A 20038-nucleotide genomic window follows, 5' to 3' on the forward strand; every position below is an offset into this window, starting at 1 on the left:
TGTTATATATTTAAATGAATTAATTATAAATCATTATAATTGAACAAATACATAAAACAGTAATAAATAAAAATAAATTAATGTATTCAAATAAATACTGAAAATACATGGTTAAAAAATATATCAATTAATGTATTGAAATAAATAAATATAAAAATAAATTAATTAATTATAAATCATTATAATTGAACAAATACATAAATACATATAACAGTAATAAATAAAAATACATGGTTAAAAATAAATAAATATAAAAATTAATTAATAACTTAAAAAGTAATTATTTAATTAAAATTAAATACATAAATTCAAATACATTTAAATTAATCAGTTAATTCTAATTGATAATTATTTAACAAATAAATCCATTCAAATCAATTAATTATAATTCATTATAATTAAACAAATATATAAATACATAAAATTATTGAAAAGTAATTAATTGTTTTCAAACTAAAAATACTGCAATAATTTTGTGAGTGGTGCTTGCAATGATGCTAGTGTGAAAACCCTAGTCAGGCAAAAACATAGTACTCCAGTACACCAAAAAAACACAAATACCTCTTAGAAGGTGCTGTCTGTGCTCCTGTCTCGGCGTCAGCATCATCTTGCAACAGTGGGACAGAAAATATATCAGAGTTATATGTTAGCTGGCCGTCCTCCCCATGATGCACTGCTCTCGACGGGAGGCTGTAGGTTCGATCCACACTGCGAGACGCTTGCTGCAAGACAATGAGCGCTGCGTTGAAGTTCTGGGAAGAAACTGCCACATCTGCTGATGAAAGTGAGAGGAACATGTCTACAAAACATCTGGTGAGCTGTACGGTGATCCCCAGACAGCTACGGCCTGCGGTGCGTGTGGCGTCCCACGGCAGGAAGGACAGCAGCGTCCTGAGGGTGTTAAGGGCGTGAGTGACCCACGTGCTTCTGCTCTTTCTGCCGGTTGAGTCGCTAAACCTAAGGAGGTTTATGAGACGAGTGACGCAGAGGACGGTGTATTTGAGGAGACGCTCTCTCTGCTCAATGAAGCTCAGAGAAACACCCAGAGCCCAGGCTCTCATGAGGCTCTTGTGAATCTTGTTCAGATCCTCTTGCAGATTCGAGGACGACGGACTGGGATGAGTTTGTGCTTGAGCGTGAAGTGTGTCAAACATAGATGCAAACTCCAGCTTGCCTCCGTCTTCCATGCGTGAGCGGGTATACGGAGCTTCGTCAGAATCGTGGTCTTCCTCATCCTTAGAAAATCATATAAAAAAATAAAAAATACAATTATATATACACTACCAGTCAAAAGTTTTGGACTCTCTCTTTGGTGTCTCTTCTGCTCACCAAGCCTGCATTTATTTGATTCAAAGTACACCAAAAACAGTAAAATTGTGAAATATTTTTACTAGTTAAAATAACTGCTTTCTTTTTGAATATATTTTAAAATGCAATTTTTTTCTGTGATTTCAAAGCTGAATTTCAGCATCATTACTCCAGTCTTCAGTGTCACATGATCCTTCAGAAATCATTCTAATATTTTGATTTGCTGTTAAAAAAACATTTATTATTATTAAGTTCAAAACAGCAGAGACTATTTTTAAATAAAATAAATAAATAAAAATACATAATATTTTAAACTTGTTTAAAAATTAATTGATTAGTAGAAATAAAAAATAAATAAAATTAATTTATTTAAAGATAAGTAAATTAAAAGTAAAAAAAAAAAGAAATATTTGTTATTTTAATTAATAAATGTTGTAATTAACATAAAGAAATATATGGACATTTAAAAAATACATTAAAATGTATTAATTCAAATAAATACAAAATATGTTTTAAATTACTTAATTTAATTATGGTTTCTTTGATTATTAGATAGTTCATCAAAAATTATATATATAATATACATAATAAAGTAGTAATAGTAATGTTAACATTTTTATTTTTTAAATTATTTATGAAACTGTTATTGAGTGATTTGTAAAATAAATAAAAAATGCATATATAAAATACATATATAATCACTACAACATTATAATCAAAATTGCAAAACTAATTTAATTTTAATAATTTAAAGGATCTAATTATATGTTATTCATTTGTAAACATTTTATTAAATGCTTAAATATTTACATTACAGTTCCTTTATAAACGTTGTCTTATTATACAATTATAAAATAAAATTTAATAAAAAAAATATTTATGAAACTGTTACTGAATCTATTTGCAAAAAATAAATTATTTATATAATATAATATATAATATTTATTTTAATAATAATAATAATAATAAATTATTTTAATAATGTATTTAATGAGTCAAATTATCAGTAAAAGTTAGTTTAAAAAATGTAATTAAATGTGTAAATATTTATATATTTCTTTTAAGTTAAAATAAAAGTTTTAAATAAAAGTAAAACCTTAAAATGGTTTATAAACATTAAATAAATTAGTTAAATTTTTAGATTAAATTAATTATACACTTCTCATAGACAATACAATTATATATATAAAAAAATATATATATATATATATATATAATAAAATATAACAGTTCCTTTAAAAACATTGTCTTATACAATTATACAAAAAAATAATATATATTTGTAATATATACAATTTTTTTTAATAATAATAATTTATTTTAATCATGTATTTAATAAAGTTATTTAACTTTTTATATTACGTGTAAATATTTATGTAGTATTTTTTAATTAAAAATGTAAATAATTAAGTTTTAAATAAAAGAAAAACCTTAAAATGGATTATAAATGTTAAATTAATTTATTTAATTTTTAGATTAAATTAAATATACACTTTAACTAATACGATTATATAATAAAATATATAATAAATAAATATATAAATATCAAATAAATGTATTATATATTATAGAAATATAGAAATATTATTAATATAAATAAAATATTTAAAATAAAAAATTATTTCTATATTATATATTATATTTTGTCATATCTGGCTTTTTTTTAACCATATTGTTTATCTTTTTTGCTTGTTTCATTGCTTTTTTTTTTTTTTTTTCTCATATTGCCATCAGCATTTTACTTGCAGCTCAATCTTAATAAATTGCATTTAATGGCCTTTATATGCAAAAAAGGTGTTTGACATTGGCTCACCTGAGTTCTCTCCGTATATTGTGTGAGGTCTCCTGTATCCTGCAGGTACAAAGGTAAAGTAGACAGCGGCGTTTCTTTCTCTTTAAGAGCCAGAAGACTTCCTGTGAATGTCAGAGTGGACATGGACTCCAGCCTAGACCTGAACTGAGGCTGAAACACCCAGAAGACACTAGTCAGCCATTGTAACAGCAATAAAACACAACATTAACTAACATCCCCTCCGCTGACCTGAGATGAGCACATGACCTTGCGTACGTCCTCCAGACCCTGAGCAGCGTCCAGCAGGGCGGCGCTCATAATGGCGGCAGCAGACGGCCGTTCTTTCGTCCTGAGCACAGTCACCATGTAGCCGTCGGACACGATGAGGAAGGGCTGGCGAGGATGCCATGTGACGGAGTAGCGCTGTCTCATGGGGTCACGCAGCGAAACGCTGGAGCTGGAGATGCTGCCGTCTTGAGTCTGTACAGCCACTGGAGGTCTGTGGATGAAATTGATGAATGTAGTCAGAAAACTTGAGGTTCAGAATCATATTCATGCATGACAGCATGCATCTGATATAAAGCTTGCATTTATATTTTTTATAGTGTTGCACATCATAAATTTGAGAGTACACTATTTGATGGAAAGATGAAAAATGTTGAATGGTCATTTAATAAGAAAGGTAATATATATAAAATATTTTGTAATAAACTTATTAAATTTGTAAACATTTGTACAATATGAATTAAATAATAAATAAAATATTTTATGCATTTTATAAAATGCATAATTGTAAACATTTGCACATATAAATGAAATATTAAATAAAATATTTTATGCATTTTATAAAATGCATAAAAATAAAAACATTTTTAATTAAAAACATAACCTTTTATTTAGAAACAGTTAAAAAGATGTAATTGTCTGTAAACAGTTAAAAAGATGTAAAATCCTGAAAGATATTTTAATTAAATTATTGTAAATATTTGTATAAAATTTTGTAAATTATAAAAATAAAATGAAAAATTAAATTTTAAATAATTTTTTTTAAAACATGCATTTTTATTTATAAACAGTTAAAAAAAATGTCAAATCCTAAAAGATACGTTGAAAATATTTGTAAATATTTTTATAATATGAATAAAAGATTAAATAAAATATTTTATGCATTTTATAAAATGCATAAAAATAAAAACATTTAATTCAAAAAAATCTAATTAAAAAATATTTTTTTATTTATAAACAGTTAAAAAGACGCCAAAAGATAAGATGTTGAAAAAATATTGTAATGACCTTATTAAATTTGTATAATATTAGTTAAATATTAAATAAAACAGTTATGCATTTTATGAAATTAATACAATTATGAAAATAAAATAAAAACATTTTAATTAAAAATGTCAAATTATTAAAAACATACATTTGTATTTCTAAACAGTTAAAAAGATGTCAAATCCTGAAAGATATACATTGAAAAAATGTTTAATAACTTTTTAAATTTGTAAACATTTGTACAATATGAATTAAATAATAAATAAAATATTTTATGTAAATATTTAAAATATTTTTAATTTTATAAAATGCATAAAAGAATAAAATATTTAAATTAAATGTTAAAAATATTAACAGTTAAAAAGATGCAAAATATTAAAAGATATTTTGAAAAAAAATGTAACAACTTTATTAAATTTGTAAATATTTGTATAAGTAGTAAAATGAAACCTTTTATGCATGCGTGTAATTAATACGATTTTACACCTAAAATAAATACATTTTAACAGAAAATGCTAAGTAATATTGGTTTTATTTATAAACTGTTAAAAAGATGTTCAAAAATATTTTTAATAACCTTATTTAATTTGTAAATACTTGTATAATAACAACTGAAATGAAATATTTTATGCATTTTGTATAATTAATCAAATTAAAAAAAATTATATAAAAACATTTAATTAAAAAATTCTAATTATTAAAAACTTTAAAAATATGTTGAAAAAATGTTGAAACATTTTTATAACCTTTTACAGTTATTACAACCCATTACTTTACTAAATATTTGCATAATAAATAGTAAAATTAACACAATAATAAACATAAAACAAAAACATTTTAATAAAAAATGCAAATTAATAAAAACATTTATTTATAAACAGTTAAAAGATGTAAAAAAATTACCTATTAAATCAGTAAATATAAAAATGAACTCTTTATAACATAGAATTAACAAAATGATAAAAAGAAAACATTTACATTTTTTTAAAACATTTAACTGTTATATATAAACAGTAAAAACACATCAGAAAATCTGAAAAATATGCTGGAGGAGAAAAAAAATGAATATAGATGTAAAAATGTTAATTGAAACAAAGAATAACAACGCTATTTTAAAAAGTGTAAAAGCTGAAAAATAAAAAATAGTTTTTGATCTCATAATGTTTCTAAAACCGCATGAGAAAAACAAACCCATCTAATAATTCACTCAGTGAGATCAAAAAGGTCAGTAAATAACGTCAACAAGAGGAAGCAATTAAATCACCTGTATGTGACCAGCGGGTGAAGAGGCAGGAAGTGGGCGGCTCCAAACTCAACGTTGCATCCTGTTGTTGACAGAGAGACGAGTCCACCCAGACGTGCCAGCATTAGCAGAGAGCCTCTCTTCAGCACACAGGCCAGATAAAGACCTTCTGGAGTCCAGCTCACAGAACTGGCCCAATACGACCTGCAGGAAAAATATCTTTCTCAACTTACTGTTCCCTAGTAAGTGCAATCAGACGCCAGAGACTTTTTAAATGACCCACCTCACATATTTTGCTGGTATATTGAGTGTTTTAACGCCACATCCTCCTAACCAGCTGGAAACGGTCACAAAGTTCTGAGTGCTGATGAACAACACCTGTGTGGCCTGAGAAAAACACACACAGGCTTTGAATCACTGCACAGATCTAATAGCTGCAGGTCTGATTTACTGCTAATGAATGCAGTGTTGAGTTTACCTGCGGGTCTTTCTGGTTAAGGACAACGGCGAGGAGTTGACCGTCTGGAGAGAACGCAGGGACTAGAGCACCTCTGGACTTCACCGGTTTACATGGAGGAAGGAGCTGGTTGAACGAGTAAGACTTAGAGATCCAGCGAATGCTGAAACCAATTGAACTGTCAAACAAAAAGCAGGGAATTTTAGGAAATGCATGAACATACACATATAGCTTAAAATGCAATGCAAGATTTTTTCTCCTCTTCCTGCTCTACCAGTCAAAGGTTTTTGAACAGTAACGTTTTTTTTAAAATAGCTTCTTTTGCTCACCAAGCCTGCATTTATTTTATCCAAAGTACAGCAAAAACAGTGAAATATTTTTACTGTTTAAAATAACCGCTTTCTATTGGAATATATTTTAAAATGTAATTTATTCCTGTGATTCAAAGCCGAATTTTCAGCATCATTACTCCAGACTTCAGTGTCACACGATTCATCAGAAATCATTCTAATATTCTGATTTGCTGTTCAATTATTGTTTTAAAAACAGCTGAGCAGAATTTGATGAATAGAAAGATCAGAAGAACAGCATTTGTCTGAAACAGAAATCTGTTGTAACATTATAAGCGTCTTTATCATCACTTCTTAAATCCTTGCTAAATAAAAAATATTAATTTCAGTCATTACTTTCCCAAAAATTATACTGACTCCAAGGTTTTGAATAGTATAGTGTATAATGTTACTAAAGCTTTTTATTTTTAAATAAATGCTGATCTTTGGATCTTTCTATTCATCAAAGAATCCTGAAAGAAATGTACTCAGCTGTTTTAAATAATGATTAAAATTCAGCTTTGATCACAGGAATAAATTGCATTTTAAAAAATATTTCAATAGAAAACACTTATTTTAAATAGTAAAAATATTTCACAATTTTACTGTTTTTGCTGTATTTTGGATCAAATAAATGCAGGCTTGGTGAGCAGAAGAGACTTCTTTAAATAACCTTAAAACTCTGTTCAAAAACGTTTGACTGGTAGTGTATATTATATAAATACATACACACATACACACAGTGCCTTGTGAAATTATTCATACCCCTTTATTTTTTCACATTTTGTTATGTTGCTGCCTAATATGTTAAACTACTTTAAATTACTTTTTTCCACATCAATCTACAGTCCCTACTCCATAATGGCAAAGAAAAAAATTGATTTTTAACATTTGTGCAAATTTGAAAGATCCCGTTGCATAAGTATTCACACCCTTTTGTGGGACACTCGAAATTTAGTTCAGGAGCATTAATATTGCTTCTAGATGTTCCTACACTTGGAGTGGAGTTAAACTGTGGGAAATTCATTTAAATGAGTCTGATTTAGGAAGGCAAACACCTCGCAGAAAAGGTCTAACAGCTGAAAATGCATATCAGAGCAAAAACCAAGTCCTGTGGTCAAGATAACTGCCTGTAGAGCTCAGTGAGAGACTTGCGTTAAGGCGATGATCTAGGGAAGAGTTCAGAAACAAATCTGCTGCATTGAAGGTTGACAGAAGCTTTATCCATAATGGAAGACGACTGGAACAACTAGGACTCTAGAAAATGTCTGACAGAGCTTGAGAGGTGAAAAGGTGACGCAAAGAATGGCAGATAATTGCCAAATGCAGATGTGCAAAGCTTGTCACATCAGACCCAAAAAGACTTGAGGCTGTAAAGGTGCTTCAACTATGTACTGAGTTAAGGGTATGAATACTTATGCAATGTACTTATTTCAGTGTTTTATTTTTAATACATTTGTAAAATTTGCAAATCTGTTTTTTTGCTTTGTCATTATTATGGTGTATGGAGTGTAAATTGATGTGGGGAAAAACTCATTTAAAGCAGTTTAACAATGCTGCAATAAAACAAAATGTGAAAAAAAAAGAAGGGGTATGAATATTTTTGCACAGTATATACACACACACAGCCGCTCAAAAGTTTGGGATCAGTAAGATTGTAAAATAACTGTTTTCTATGTGAATATTTTTCCTAAGACTAGAGTAACAGCTGATGAAAATTCAGCTTTGAATCACAGGAATAAATTATATTGTAAAATATACTAAAATAAAAAAACATTATTGTATATTGTAATAACATTTTGATCATTTCTTGATCAAATAAATAGAGGCTAAATGAGCATAAGAGACTTCTTTAAAACACATTACAAGTCCCTGATCCCAAACTTTTGAGCGGCAGTATATATATACTGTTTTTATTCATTTTATGTAGTCATGAAAAAAACTAAGCAATATAATGTTCAATGTTCAATAAATTATTACATTTATTAATAACAACCACCATAAAACAAATCAACAAATTGTGCTTTTAAATGAACATTATTGCTGGAAATTATAATACATAACAGGACATCTAACATCCTCTAACCTGAGTTTGTTGTCCCATGTCGAGTCCCACTGGATCTTCAGTAAGGTGACGATGAGCTGCGCCTCAGAATTGAAGACAAATGTGCTCAAACACACATCACCGACTGCCTAAAAACACCAGATCAAATATAACACACATGCAAGAAACCTAAACAACAATATCAATAGAGAAGTGTTTTTGCTGTTTTTACCTGGTTCTTCACAAACACACTATGAACGGAAGCCTCTTTGTCTTTTGTGGAGGGTAGCTGAATGTTTTCATGGTATGATATCTGACTCCAGCGTCCTGAGACGGCGGTATCCCGCGGGCCGCTCAGGTCCTGAGGTGAAGTACATTCCCAGAGGAACACCTGTCCTGTGACAGCAGCCAGGAAAACTCTCTGTGCATTCTCCGAAACCAGCAGAGAAAGCCGTATTATAGTCAATGAACCTTTGGAAGATAAGAACATGTTCGTTTAAGGGTGATTTACTCACCCTAAGGCCAACCAAGATGTAGATACGTTTGTTTCTTTATCAGATTTGGAGAAATGTAGCATTTGTAGCACTTGCTCACCAATGGATGTGAATGGGTGCCGTCAGAATGCGAGTCCAAACAGCTGATAAAAACATCACAATATTCCACACTACTCCAGTCACACATTAAAATTCAGCCACATGTTTGTTTAGAGCTGTTTTGGCTTGTAAACTGTGCTTAATCTGTGCAGATTTCTCTCCTGATTCAGACCAGACCACTTTTTCACTGGAGGAAGTGTTATTATGGATTATTCCTCCATTATTTTAGTTAAAAATGTCTTAAGGATGGATTTGTTTCTTACAAACACACAGCTTTTGGCTTCTCAAGATGTTAACTGATGGATTGGAGTGGTTTTGGATTAGTTGTGAATTATTGTCATGTTTTTATCAGCTGTTTGGACTCTCATTCTGACGGCACCCATTCACATTCATTGGTGAGCGAGCGACGGAATGACACATTTCTCTACAGCTGATGAGGAAACAAACTCATCTACGTCTTAGATGACGTGAGGATAAGTCAGATTTCGTCAAATTGTAATTTATTTAATTCACATCAATAATGTTATTTTTTTGTTTATTACCGTGAAGCTGCTTAGTATAAAAATTTAAATCTAAAATTACGAGATTAAAGTTGGATTATTCCGAGAATAAAGTCTAAATGTTTTCAGAATTAAATCGTAGCAATTACAGTTATAATATTTTAGGAGTATAGCCTACGCTGCAAATGGCTCGGATTGGGAGCACCGGGAGAAGTTGCTAACCACCAGAATTTATTTGAATATATGTGGGATTATTAGTAGAAATCATGCTATGTGTTTTACTCACAGGGACAGTACGCTTGGAAGTAACATTTTATGTCTTCGATTGCACACTTTATTCTCGTAGTATTTCCACTTTATTCTCAAAACATTCCGACTTTATTCTAGCGGTTTTTAAAATTTATTCTCGCGATATTTCGACTTTATTCATACAGTATTTCGACTTTATTCTAGCGGTATTTCAACTTTATTCTCACAATATTTCAAATTTATTTTCGTAGTATTTCGATGTTATTCTCGCAGTATTTCGGTGTTATTTTTGCGATATTTCGATTTTATTCTCTTAGTATTTCGATGTTATTCTCGCAATATTTCGACGTTATTCTCGCAGTATTTCAACTTTATTCTCGCAATATTTCGACTTTATTCTCGTAGTATTTCGATGTTATTCTCGCAGTATTTCAAAGTTATTCTCGCAGTATTTCGATGTTATTCTCGCAGTATTTCGACGTTATTCTCGCAGTATTTCGACGTTATTCTCGCAATATTTCGACGTTATTCTCGCAATATTTTCGACGTTATTCTCGCAGTATTTTGACGTTATTCTCGCAGTATTTCGACGTTATTCTCGCAGTATTTCGACGTTATTCTCGCAGTATTTCGACGTTATTCTCGCAGTATTTCGACGTTATTCTCGCAGTATTTCGACGTTATTCTCGCAATATTTCGACGTTATTCTCGCAATATTTTCGACGTTATTCTCGCAGTATTTTGACGTTATTCTCGCAGTATTTCGACGTTATTCTCGCAGTATTTCGACGTTATTCTCGCAGTATTTCGACGTTATTCTCGCAGTATTTCGACGTTATTCTCGCAGTATTTCGACGTTATTCTCGCAATATTTCGACGTTATTCTCGCAGTATTTCGACGTTATTCTCACAGTATTTCGACGTTATTCTCGCAGTATTTCGACGTTATTCTCGCAGTATTTCGACGTTATTCTCGCAGTATTTCGACGTTATTCTCGCAGTATTTCGACGTTAATCTCGCAGTTTTTCCATGTTATTCTCGCAATATTTCGACGTTATTCTTGCAATATTTCGACGTTATTCTTGCAATATTTCAACGTTATTCTCGCAATATTTCGACGTTATTCTCGCAGTATTTCGACGTTATTCTCTCAGTATTTCGACGTTATTCTCGCTGTATTTTGACGTTATTCTCGCGCCATTTCGACATTATTCTTGCAGTATTTCGACGTTATTCTCGCTGTATTTTGACGTTATTCTCTCAGTATTTCGACGTTATTCTCGCTGTATTTTGACGTTATTCTCGCGGCATTTCGAAGTTATTCTCGTGGCACTAAAACACTGTCGTAGCTAAGAAACATACAGAAATAAAAAAAAAACTCAGACCTTTGATGGAAGAAACCAGCTGATGAACCGCAGGAACAGCAAAGACCATCTTTAACGTATCCTTATCTTTATTCCACAGGAAAAGTTCTCCAGAGACCAGAAGACCCACCAGCCACATGCCTGCAATCAATAATAATAAACACACTTGTGACCTGCAGCACTGAAGATCCATCACAAAACAGATCACAAATAGTTTACCATTCTGAGACGCTGACATTGTCACCACCCTCGTCAGCAGCGGCTGGAGTTTTGGGGTCTTCTTTTTGGTCCGTCCCGAAACCAAATGTATTTCGCTGATCCGATTGTCATCTAACAGAAAAACACCCTCCTTTTCCTGAAAGCAAATACAGCTTATGTGTAACATATATCAGTGTTTGTATAAAACAACAGCAGATCACTTGTAAGTGTGTGATCTCACCCTGCCCAGCCAGCAGAATCTGGGCCATGGCTTCCTGCGCTTGATGCTGGACGACAACAAAACTTCCAACTTCACTTCCATTCTTGGCACTGACTGAGAGTTTCAGAGGACATCCAGACGGCCTGTATACTACAGCATTCAGCTTCATGTGGTTATGAAATTAAAACAAGGATAGGAAAATAATCAGTGAAATTGACTCGTATTTTCAGCCAACATAACATATTAAACAAGATATAAAATGCAAGATACTGAAGCAGCTCTATTAGCAATGGAATACAGCCTTTGAAGCATATGCAGTTGTTAATTTGTTTTTACCTGGTTTACAGCTAAATTATCAGTACAACCACAAATAAACATATTTAGTTTTCATTTTTATATAAGAGAAAATGCTTATTACTGAATATGTCAAGAGTCTTAAATTAATTGCATTATAATAAAAATACATAATAAATATATAAATTTTTTCAACCTGAGCAGTCAATTAGAGAGAATTACATGCATATAACTAAAAATTATCATATTGATTATAATTTAAACAATTTAGTCAGATAAATCAAATCAGGAGCCAAAATAAGGCATTTAAGAAAAAGTTTACAACTGAAAAAAATAATAATTTACTCTAATTAACATAAAATTAATTGCATTATTATTATTATTATTATTGTTATTATTATTAGTAAACAAATTAATCTGCAGTAGTCAGTCAGAAAATCAAGAAAGAATCAAATCAGCAGCCAAAATAGGGTATTTATTCAATTAAATGCATTTAATAAATTCTTAAAATCATATTGACTCAGTCTGTGATATTTTATCTAAACTTAAATGCATTATTATAATTCAAATAAATTAGTCAGATAAATTAAATCATAAGCTAAAAAATATATAAGTACATGCTTATAAAAAAAAAACAATTCATCCGCAGCAGTAGGTCAGATAAATAAAATCAACAGTGAAAATAAGATATTTAAGTAAATGCTTACATTTAAAAAAATAATAATTACTCTAAATAACCTACAATTGTATTAGTAATATTATTGAACAAATTAATCCGCAGCTGCAGTCAGATAAATCAAACCAGCCAAAATAAGGTATTCAATTAAATGCATATAACTAAAAAAAATCATGCTGGTTTAGTCTGTGATATTTAATTCAAATAAAATGAAATGCATTATTATAATAATGTAAAAAAAAAATCAGATAAATCAAATCATCAGAGTACATGCTTATAATTAAAAATGACAATATTCAACCTATTATTATATTTTTAAAAATTCATTCGCAGCAGTCAGTCAGATAAGTCAAATCAACAGCCAAAATAAGATATTTAAGTAAACTCTAACAATTAAAAAAAAAAAATCATATTTATTTAAGTAAAATTAATAGCATTATTATTATTGTCGAATAAACTCATCCACAACAGTCAGATCAATTAAATAAGCAGCCAAAATAAGGTATTAAATTAAATGCATAAAACTAAAATTTATCATATTGACTACTGGTATTTAATCTAAAATGAAATGCATTTTTATTATTATAATGTAAAAAAAAATTGTTAGATAAATCAAATCATCAGCTAAAAAAAAAGACTTAAGTACATGCTTATAATTTAAAAATTATTATATTTAATTTCAAATTAATTGCATTATTATATTTAGAAAAATGTATCCACAGCAGTCAGTCAGATAAGTCAAATCAACAGCCAAAATAAGATATTTAACATTATTATCATTATGTAAAAAAGTTAGACAAATCAAATCATTAGCCAAAAATTGTTTTAAGTACATGCTTATAATTAAAAATTATTATATTTAACTTCAAATTAATTGCATTATATAAAAAAAATCATCCGCAGCAGTCAGTCAGATAAGTCAAATCAACAGCCAAAATAAAATATTTAACATTATCATCATGTAAAAAAAATAGTTTTTTTTTGTTTTTTTAAGCACATGCTTATAATTAAAACTTTATATATATTTAACCTTAAATTGCATTATTATATTTAAAAAACGTATCCACAGCAGTCAGTCTGATAAGTCAAATCAACAGCCAAAATAAGATATTTAAGTAAACACTTACAATTTAAAAAAAGTAATTGAGTTATTATTATTATTATTATTATTATTATTATTATTATTATTGAATAAACTCATCCACAGCAGTCAGTCAGATAAGGCAAATCAACAGCCAAAATAAGATATTTAAGTAAACACTTACAATTAAAAAAAAAAAGTAATTGAGTTATTATTATTATTATTATTATTATTATCATTATTATTATTATTATTATTATTATAATTAATCTTTTTGTATAAACTCATCCACAGCAGTCAGTCAGATAAGGCAAATCAACAGCCAAAATAAGATTTAAGTAAACACTTACAATTAAAAAAAAAGTTATTATTATTATTATTATTATTATTATTATTATTATTATTATTATTATTAATCTTTTTGTATAAACTCATCCACAGCAGTCAGTCAGATAAGGCAAATCAACAGCCAAAATAAGATATTCAAGTTAAATAAAAAAAAAGTCGTATTTACTTTAAATGAAGTAAAATTAATTGCATTATTGTTATTATTGATAACAATAACAATAACTCATCCACATCAGTCAGATAAATTAAATAAGCAGTCAAAATAAGATATTTAAGCAACTGCTTACAATAAAAAAAAACAAATTCATCCGCAGCAGTCAATCAGATAAATCAAATCAGAAGCCACAATAAGAATGCTTACAATTAAAAAATCATGTTATTTACTTATTTACTAAATAACCTAAAATTAAATGCGTTAGTATTATTACTTATTTATTTACTCACAACATCGAACAGCAGCTGCAGTCAGATAAATCAAAACAAACCATGAAAGCAGCCAAAATATGGTATTAGATCAGCTAAATGATGAGTATAAACTCAAATATATTTTATTCTGTTTGGAACGGATGAAAGAAACATTTGTAAACGCTAACATGACCAATAACTGAACTCAGAATAAATCAATCAGCTGAATTGTGATTAGCGTGTGCAGTGACACCGTTAGCTCCAGCATGTCAACACAACATCACACCCGATTCACACACACGAACTGAACTTCTGTACAGTCAGAAAACAATATTAAAGCGTATTAAAGCGTCTTTCTACTCTACCATCATGCCATGACTTGGATAAACACATTCCGCGACTGTTTATTCCACTGTTTTCGAATCTCCCTCCACTTCCGGTTTCCCAAACAGCGAACGCAATCCCCATGATTCCCGCTGCGTTGCCATAGAAGTTGACGCGTACGAGCGCAGCCAGCGCGCATGCGCGTTCAGAGGGTGCACGAGGACCACTCGAGTACGCGCAGATTTGTATGTCAGTGGTGTGCTCATTCTGTCTGGAGACGTTTTAACGCAGAGAAAATTAAATATTTAAAAACTGATTACCTTACCTTAAATGGTCAATTCTACCTAAAATGAAGGAATGAAGGATGCTCAGTTTAGAATTGTTAACAATGTTTATCCAGCTGCTGAAATTTTACGAAAAAAGATTCCATTTCGAGGTAGATCTTTTTGTTTTTCTTTCTTTTTTCTTCTTTAGAAGGGCCTAAAAACTTTTTTTTTATTGCAACACTTTACAACCAAACGAGGTACATAATTACAATCCAGAATACACTCAATTTTGTTTAGCCTTAGTTGAGCATAACCAAAAATAAAGCAACAAATACAAAACTAAACCAAAAGAAAAAAGATAACTAAAAAGTAAAATACAACAAAGAGGGCTTTTACAATAAATTGTACAGATCCAAGAGAAATATAACTCAAATGTATCATATTGACTCAGTCTGTGATATTTAATCTAAAATAAATGCATTATTATTATAATGTAAAAAACTGTTAGATAAATCAAAACATCAGCTAAAAATATATATTTAAGTACATGTGTTTGATTAAAAATGATCATATTTAACCTCAAATTTATTGCATTATATTTAAAAAATTCAAATCAATAGCCAAAATAAGATACTACAATTACAATTAAAAAAAATCATACTTACTTTAAATATAGTAAAATTAATTGCATTATTACTATTATTGAATAAACTCATCCACAGCGGTCAGGTCGATTAAATCAGCAGCCAAAACAAGATATTTAAGTAACCGCTTACAATAAAAAAAAAACATATTTACTCTAAATAACCTCAAATTAATTGCATTATTATTACTGAACAAATTAAGATAAATCAGATAACTAAAAAGTAAAATACAACAAAGAGGGCTTTTACAATACATTGTACAGATCCAAGAGGGAAGTTAATTTAAGGGCTTTCTTATTCTTAACAAATTTTAAAGATTTGTTTAAGAGTTTTACCCACTGATCTATAATAGAGAACTGGATTGCTCATGACGTCATAAAAGTGAAGCCACCGCGCCGCCATATTAGTATTCCCTAGTACTCGCATACATTCTATTGAGTAAATAGGAAATTATAAGATTTTATTGAGAAAACATCACATAACAAGTCAGTGTTTTTATACCTAAAGTCTCACTGTACATTTTCACAATGCAAACGTCCTAAGCATGTAAACGGTTAATGTTGGGAATTCCCTCTGCTTATTAAAAATGTATGTTCATAGCCTACATTACAGTCGCGTACAACAGATAAACAAACATCATATGATCTTAGTACAGTTATTCACGGTTTATGTCATTTTGTTGTTTATATTCGTACAGTAGACTAACTGCATGTTTCAACAATATTTAACAGTAATTCATTTTGAAGCAGGTAATGATTTGTTCGTTAAATTAATAATTAATTCAACATACACAGCATTTTACTCAGATGGAAACGGTAATGTTAGTAAATCATTACAGAATTTGCTGATCTGAAGAGTCTGAAATAGATGTTGCTCAATCAGGCACATTAAAAATACACACCATGACTCGGAGAACACCGCTGACTACAAATGGTACGGACACACATAAGCTTTATTTCAAAGATTTGAATTTCAATATAACGAGCAATGTAGTAACAGAGACTTGTATTGTATTATTTACTGTATAATCGAATCAATTTCAGATACTAATACCAGATATAAGGTACTGTGTATTATTTCCTGCATAATTAGGTACATAAAGAAATATATTTAGTGTTGGATCAGTTACCTGTTTCTGCAAGTGCGCAGCTGACACGCCCACCAAAACGATTTCAATATATCACTTATCCAGCCCGAAAAGACCATTAACATTCCAGAAAACATCTTAAGTAAAAATTAATTTACATACACATATCCTAAAAACTAATCCTGTGTGAAAGATACGCTTCAAATCGGGTGATTTTAGGTCAGCAATTTACATGTGACTCAATGGCGCTCTCTGCAGGTAGGGAATAGTAAGATGGCGGATCGAACACTTCCGGGGGCTTCACAGCCTAACGGCAGTTTAGAACGCAATGAGCAATCCAGTCATTATATAGATCAGTGGTTTTACCTCATTCTGCCACTGAAGTTGGGTTTAGATTTAAACCATCTGCACTTGTGAATAAAAAAACTTTCCAAAACTTAACAGGAAATGAATAACAAATTCAAGTCTTTGTTTTCAAGAAAACATACCAAACCTGACTACCTCAAGTGGTGGAAATTCAACATCCTTGGTTTTGCAACTCTCTCCAAAAAGGTTGTACCATATCACACAAAAAGAAAACATGATCTAAAGTTATAAAAAATACAATTATTTACATCAAAATTAAATGTAATTCTTAAAGATTTGTTAGTAGGGTAAATCTCGTTTAGAATCTTGAAGCTCACCTCTAGCTTTTGGAGGAAAGGGATATTTTTTTTTTTATTTCAAGCGTATCAAAATCTTTAAGCATATATTCCCTTTTAATTGGGTTTGGATAATAAGCCTGTAAGTTATAATTTTTAATAATCTTACTTGTGCATTTTTTCTCACAAAAATCAAAACCTTCTAAGGAAAGCTGCCTTAATTCTTGGGAAACTTGTGAGTGTACAATATCTTCTTAAACCATTAATCTCAAAGCAACTGGAATGGCTCTAATCATTCTTTTATAAATATTGACAGTACAGTGTTGGAATTTCTCACAAAACTTACTATGCAGTAACAAACTTCAAATATCATCCAAAAAATCCCTTCCTCAAAATAAACAGACTTTCTGCCAAGCTTAATGTATCTATTATTCCAAACTGGAGTGTTATGAGGTTTGTCAAATTATGCTTGAACAATAAAAGCAGCACTTGCTGATGGAAGTTAGAAAGTTTAACTGGTAACGAAGTACACTCAAAATCAAAATGTAAAAGAAAGGCCTAAAACTATTTGCCTTTTTCACACTTCCATGTTTCTGTCTTCCGCTTGCAGGGTAAAAATTTTTCCGGTGACAGCAGCGGCCGTACTCAAAGTCTATTTTTACTAAATAGATACTATGATATTATGACATATACCGGTTTTACTCTACAAAGAGCAAACATTTCTTTAAAAAACTTTGTGTCCGCTTCGGCTCATCACAAGTACTGTTTATTTAATTCTGAATGTTGCCACTTAGAATTCAGTACATTTTTGAGTTTTGCCGTTCTGTCTGTTTGGTGCTGGCTGTGCATTAAGACTCTTCACATGAATTTTTTTTCACAATTATAATAATGATAATTATTATTATTGGAGATTAAAGGAATAACAAAGGAATAATAAAATATTATTATTGCATAATAAAATAATATAATATATAATATATAATATATAATGATATAACTAAAAAAGAGAATTATTTCATTTATTCTTGGAAAAATGGGCATTTGGATATAAATGCTCTCAAATGCTGTCATAATTTGTTATGATGTAGTGATTCGAGGGAAATGACGTAAATTGAGAAAATACGCTCAAATATACCGACAGCATGTTGAGCATATTATTTTGACAAGTCAGCGGTCTGAGTGGCCATATAAATAACAAACATGTAAAATGTTGTTTCTTTGTTGATTACATAATAACAACTTGGAAAACAGAAAAGGTAAAAAGCATTAGAGTTATTTATTGTCTAATTGAGTTATTTTATTATTCTTTTTTTCTTTTTTTCTTTTTCCAGCCACATTGTAGTTCTGGATTTTTACAGCTGGCTAAATATGCTGATTGTACTTCGAAAAAGAGGTCACTAATCATTATTACAATGGGTAAATATCATATACACAAAAGCAAGTGATAACAGTAAACCGTCTAGAAATTGTTTTAAAAAATGTAAAATACTTAGAATCTTTTAAAACACTTATTATGAGTCTCTTTCCTTTTTTTTCCCTTGCAACCCCCTGATTTTTTTTAAAGAATTTTTTGTTTATTATATATATATATATATATATATATATATATATAGTCGTGGCCAAAAGTTTTGAGAATGACACAAATTTTATTTTTTACAAAGTTTGCTGCTGAACTGCTTTTAGATCTTTGTTTCAGATGTTTCTGTGATGTACTGAAATATAATTACAAGCACTTCATACGTTTCAAAGGCTTTTATTGACAATTACATGACATTTATGCAAAGAGTCAGTATTTGCAGTGTTGGCCCTTCTTTTTCAGGACCTCTGCAATTGGACTGGGCATGCTCTCAATCAACTTCTGGGCCAAATCCTGACTGATAGCAACCTATTCTTTCATAACCATTTCTTGGAGTTTGTCAGAATTAGTGGGTTTTTGTTTGTCCACCCGCCTCTTGAGGATTGACCACAAGTTCTCAATGGGATTAAGATCTGGGGAGTTTCCAGGCCATGGACCCAAAATTTCAATGTTTTGGTCCCCGAGCCACTTATTTGTCACTTTTGCCTTATGACACGGTGCTCCATCGTGCTGGATAATGCATTGTTCTTCACCAAACTGTTGTTGGATTGTTGGAAGAAGTTGCTGTTGGAGGGTGTTTTGGTGCCATTCTTTATTCATGGCTGTGTTTTTGGGCAAAATTGTGAGTGAGCCCACTCCCTTGGATGAGAAGCAGCCCCACACATGAATGGTCTCAGGATGCTTTACTGTTGGCATGACACAGGACTGATGGTAGCTCTCACCTTTTCTTCTCCGGACAAGCCTTTTTCCAGATGCTCCAAACAATCGGAAAGAGGCTTCATCGGAGAATATGATTTTGCCCCAGTCCTCAGCAGTCCATTCGCTATACTTTTTGCAGATTCTCAATCTGGGTATCATCTGAATAGCTGTGATATGCAATTTGGTTCTTTCTCATTATTTGATTTAGTGGGAGCATATACAGGCTGAACAACAGCGGCGCCAGAATTGAGCCTTGTGGGACTCCGTATGTCATGGACGTCCACTTAGGCTTATGTTCTCCTATGGTCACATAATAGCCTCTCCCTTCTAAGTATGACCTGAACCATTTGAGAACCATCCCAGAAAGCCCGACCCAGTTTTCCAGTCTATCTAGAAGAATGTTGTCGACTGTGTCGAACGCAGCACT

General features: G+C 30.5%; 1 protein-coding gene across 1 annotated transcript in view; it reads right to left on the bottom strand.

Moving 5' to 3' along the window:
- The window catches only part of cplane1 (ciliogenesis and planar polarity effector 1), a 51232-nt gene extending 39527 nt beyond the window's left edge, over window positions 1–11705 (bottom strand). The window contains exons 1-11 of the mRNA XM_073830192.1: window positions 11592–11705; window positions 11372–11507; window positions 11174–11293; window positions 8678–8916; window positions 8488–8594; window positions 6094–6250; window positions 5899–6002; window positions 5637–5819; window positions 3350–3599; window positions 3122–3271; window positions 562–1235 (exon numbers count right to left, since the gene is read on the bottom strand). Coding sequence (XP_073686293.1) covers window positions 562–1235; window positions 3122–3271; window positions 3350–3599; window positions 5637–5819; window positions 5899–6002; window positions 6094–6250; window positions 8488–8594; window positions 8678–8916; window positions 11174–11293; window positions 11372–11507; window positions 11592–11672 — 2201 coding nt within the window. The 5' untranslated portion in view covers window positions 11673–11705. The remainder of the gene's footprint in view (window positions 1–561; window positions 1236–3121; window positions 3272–3349; window positions 3600–5636; window positions 5820–5898; window positions 6003–6093; window positions 6251–8487; window positions 8595–8677; window positions 8917–11173; window positions 11294–11371; window positions 11508–11591) is intronic.
- Window positions 11706–20038: the final 8333 nt, after the last annotated feature.

The sequence above is a fragment of the Garra rufa genome, chromosome 23 (genome assembly GCF_049309525.1).
Source record: "Garra rufa chromosome 23, GarRuf1.0, whole genome shotgun sequence".
Classification (NCBI taxonomy): Eukaryota; Metazoa; Chordata; class Actinopteri; order Cypriniformes; family Cyprinidae; genus Garra; species Garra rufa.